The sequence below is a fragment of a genome, unplaced genomic scaffold, assembly GCF_019419815.1.
Source record: "Pyrus x bretschneideri cultivar Hongxiangsu unplaced genomic scaffold, Pyrus_bretschneideri_v1 Contig104, whole genome shotgun sequence".
NCBI lineage: Eukaryota > Viridiplantae > Streptophyta > Magnoliopsida > Rosales > Rosaceae > Pyrus > Pyrus x bretschneideri.
Genome location: NW_025999396.1, coordinates 726,490 through 728,747, shown reverse-complemented (window position 1 = coordinate 728,747; position 2,258 = coordinate 726,490). Strand labels below are relative to the sequence as shown.

Genomic DNA, 2,258 nt, shown 5'->3' with positions numbered 1-2,258 from the left:
ATTTTAATTTGTTGTTATTTTGATAACTTTTGGTTGTTATTTACTAGTGTGGATTAGATGAGCATAATTTGAATTGTTATGAGAAAATGGAATGAATAATATTTATAAGCATTTATGTTAAATTAACAATTTTAAATATAACCTAAACTTATAATATTTAGGAATATAAGAATATATTATGTTAAATTAATTTTTTTTGCACTCTAATTGTTATTTTAATTTGTTGTTATTTTGATAACTTTTGGTTGTTATTTATTAGAATGGATTAGATGAGCATAATTTTGATAACTTTTTGTTGTTATTTTAATTTGTTTTTACTATAATAGGTGTTGAAAATTAAAAGATTGCAATCGTGATAGAGTTCGAGGGGTGAAAGATAGAAATTGAAAATTCTAATAGTTATGCCTACATGATAGGGATTGAAAGATTGTAGGCATCTTAGTGTCAACATAATATTTTGCCTTCGTAAAGTGGTAAAACATGGACAAGAGTTGGTTGACAATACCCCAAAATTTTGAAGCGTATACAACTGGAATTAATTTATTTTTGTATCAAGCAGTTGCAAATGGTGTTGGTCTTGATAAGTTTAGATGTCCTTGCAAAAGATGTTGTAATCAATATACTTTTGTTAGGAACACTATTGTTGAACATCTCATATTGTATGATGTGGATAAAGATTATAAAAACGCTTGTTGGCGACATCATGGCGAGCAAAACATTGGAGAGCAAAATGTGGCAATTGGAGAAGAAGAAACAGGAGATGACATGATTGGCATACATGATTTTCTTAATGATGTATTTGTCCAACCATTAACAGAAGAAGGTGTTGGGCCATCTACTGAACCCCCTATTGGGGAAGGGTGTCCAGAAGAGGTGCAGACTTTTTTTAAGTTTCTTGAAGAGGCAGATCAAGATTTGTGGCCAGGTTGTAAGGAGTTTAAGAAATTGGAAGCAGTTGTAAGACTATATCAGATCAAGTGTTTAGTGGGAATGCCTGACGAGATCTTCACCACTTTATTGGAGTTAATTAAAAGAATGTTGACTAAAGGGGATTGTTTGCTTGAATTCTATTATAAGGCAAAAAAACTTATAAATGATTTGGGTCTGTCGTATGTGAAAATTGATGCATGTCCCAATGATTGCATGATCTATTGGAAAGATACTTCGGATTTGACCGTGTGCTCGGTTTGTGGTAAATCAAGATATAAAATTACCAATGCAGAGGATAGCTCGAGGAAAAAGGTCGCATGTAAGGTTATGTGGTATTTTCCTTTAAAACCACGATTGCAACGATTTTTTATGTCGAAGCATATGGCTGAACATATGAGGTGGCATGCAACTGAATGTCCTAAGGATGAGTTTATGAGACATCCTTCAGATTCTCCAGCATGGAAGCATTTGGATAATTTATATCTGGATTTTGCGTCAAAAATTCAAAATGTCCGATTAGGGTTGGCCAGTGATGGATTTAATCTTTTTGGGAAAATAAGGAATGATCATAGCACATGGCCTGTGGTGCTTTCTGTTTATAATTTGCCACCTTGGATGTGCATAAAGCAACCAAATTTGTTGTTGTCTCTGTTAATACCAGGACTGCGCAGTCCTAGTAAAGAGATTGATGTATACATGCGTCCATTGATTGACGAGCTGAATGAGTTGTGGGAGGTGGGCACTCCCACTTATGATGCGTATTCCAACCAAAGTTTTATGATGAAGGCTGCCGTGTTATGGACTATAAGTGATTTTCCGGCTTATGGAATATTGTCAGGATGGAGTACACATGGCTATAAAGCTTGTCTACATTGCATGCATGATAAAGCATCTATTTACTTGCCAGCGAGTCGTAAGATTTGTTATATGGGGGCATCGATGTTTTCTTGAAGATAATCATAGGTTTCGAAGGCAAACCATAAATTTTAATGGTCGCCGAGAGCATCGTAGTGCACCAAGGCAGTGGACTGGCTTACAATGTCTCGAAGAACTTTCTACATTGAGATTTACTTTTGGAAAACCAAACAAAGATGCTTCAGTTGGGCAATGTAGAAGAACTTCGAGCAGTACAAGTAGTAACAGTCAGTGGAAGAAGAAATCTATTTTTTATGAACTACCTTATTGGAGGCATCTGTTGATTAGACACAATCTTGATATTATGCATATCGAGAAGAATATATGTGACAGTGTGGTGGGAATATTGCTAGATATAGAAAAGTCTAAAGATGGATTGGCTGCACGTGCAGATCTTGAATTCTTGAACATAA

At 34.9% G+C, this 2,258-nt stretch overlaps 1 protein-coding gene across 1 annotated transcript; it reads left to right on the top strand.

The window, feature by feature from the left end:
- Positions 1–480: 480 nt before the first annotated feature.
- LOC125471087 lies at positions 481–1,881 on the top strand. Its single transcript, XM_048570976.1, has one exon. It carries the CDS (start codon positions 481–483, stop codon positions 1,879–1,881), a length of 1,401 nt encoding a protein of 466 aa, XP_048426933.1.
- Positions 1,882–2,258: the final 377 nt, after the last annotated feature.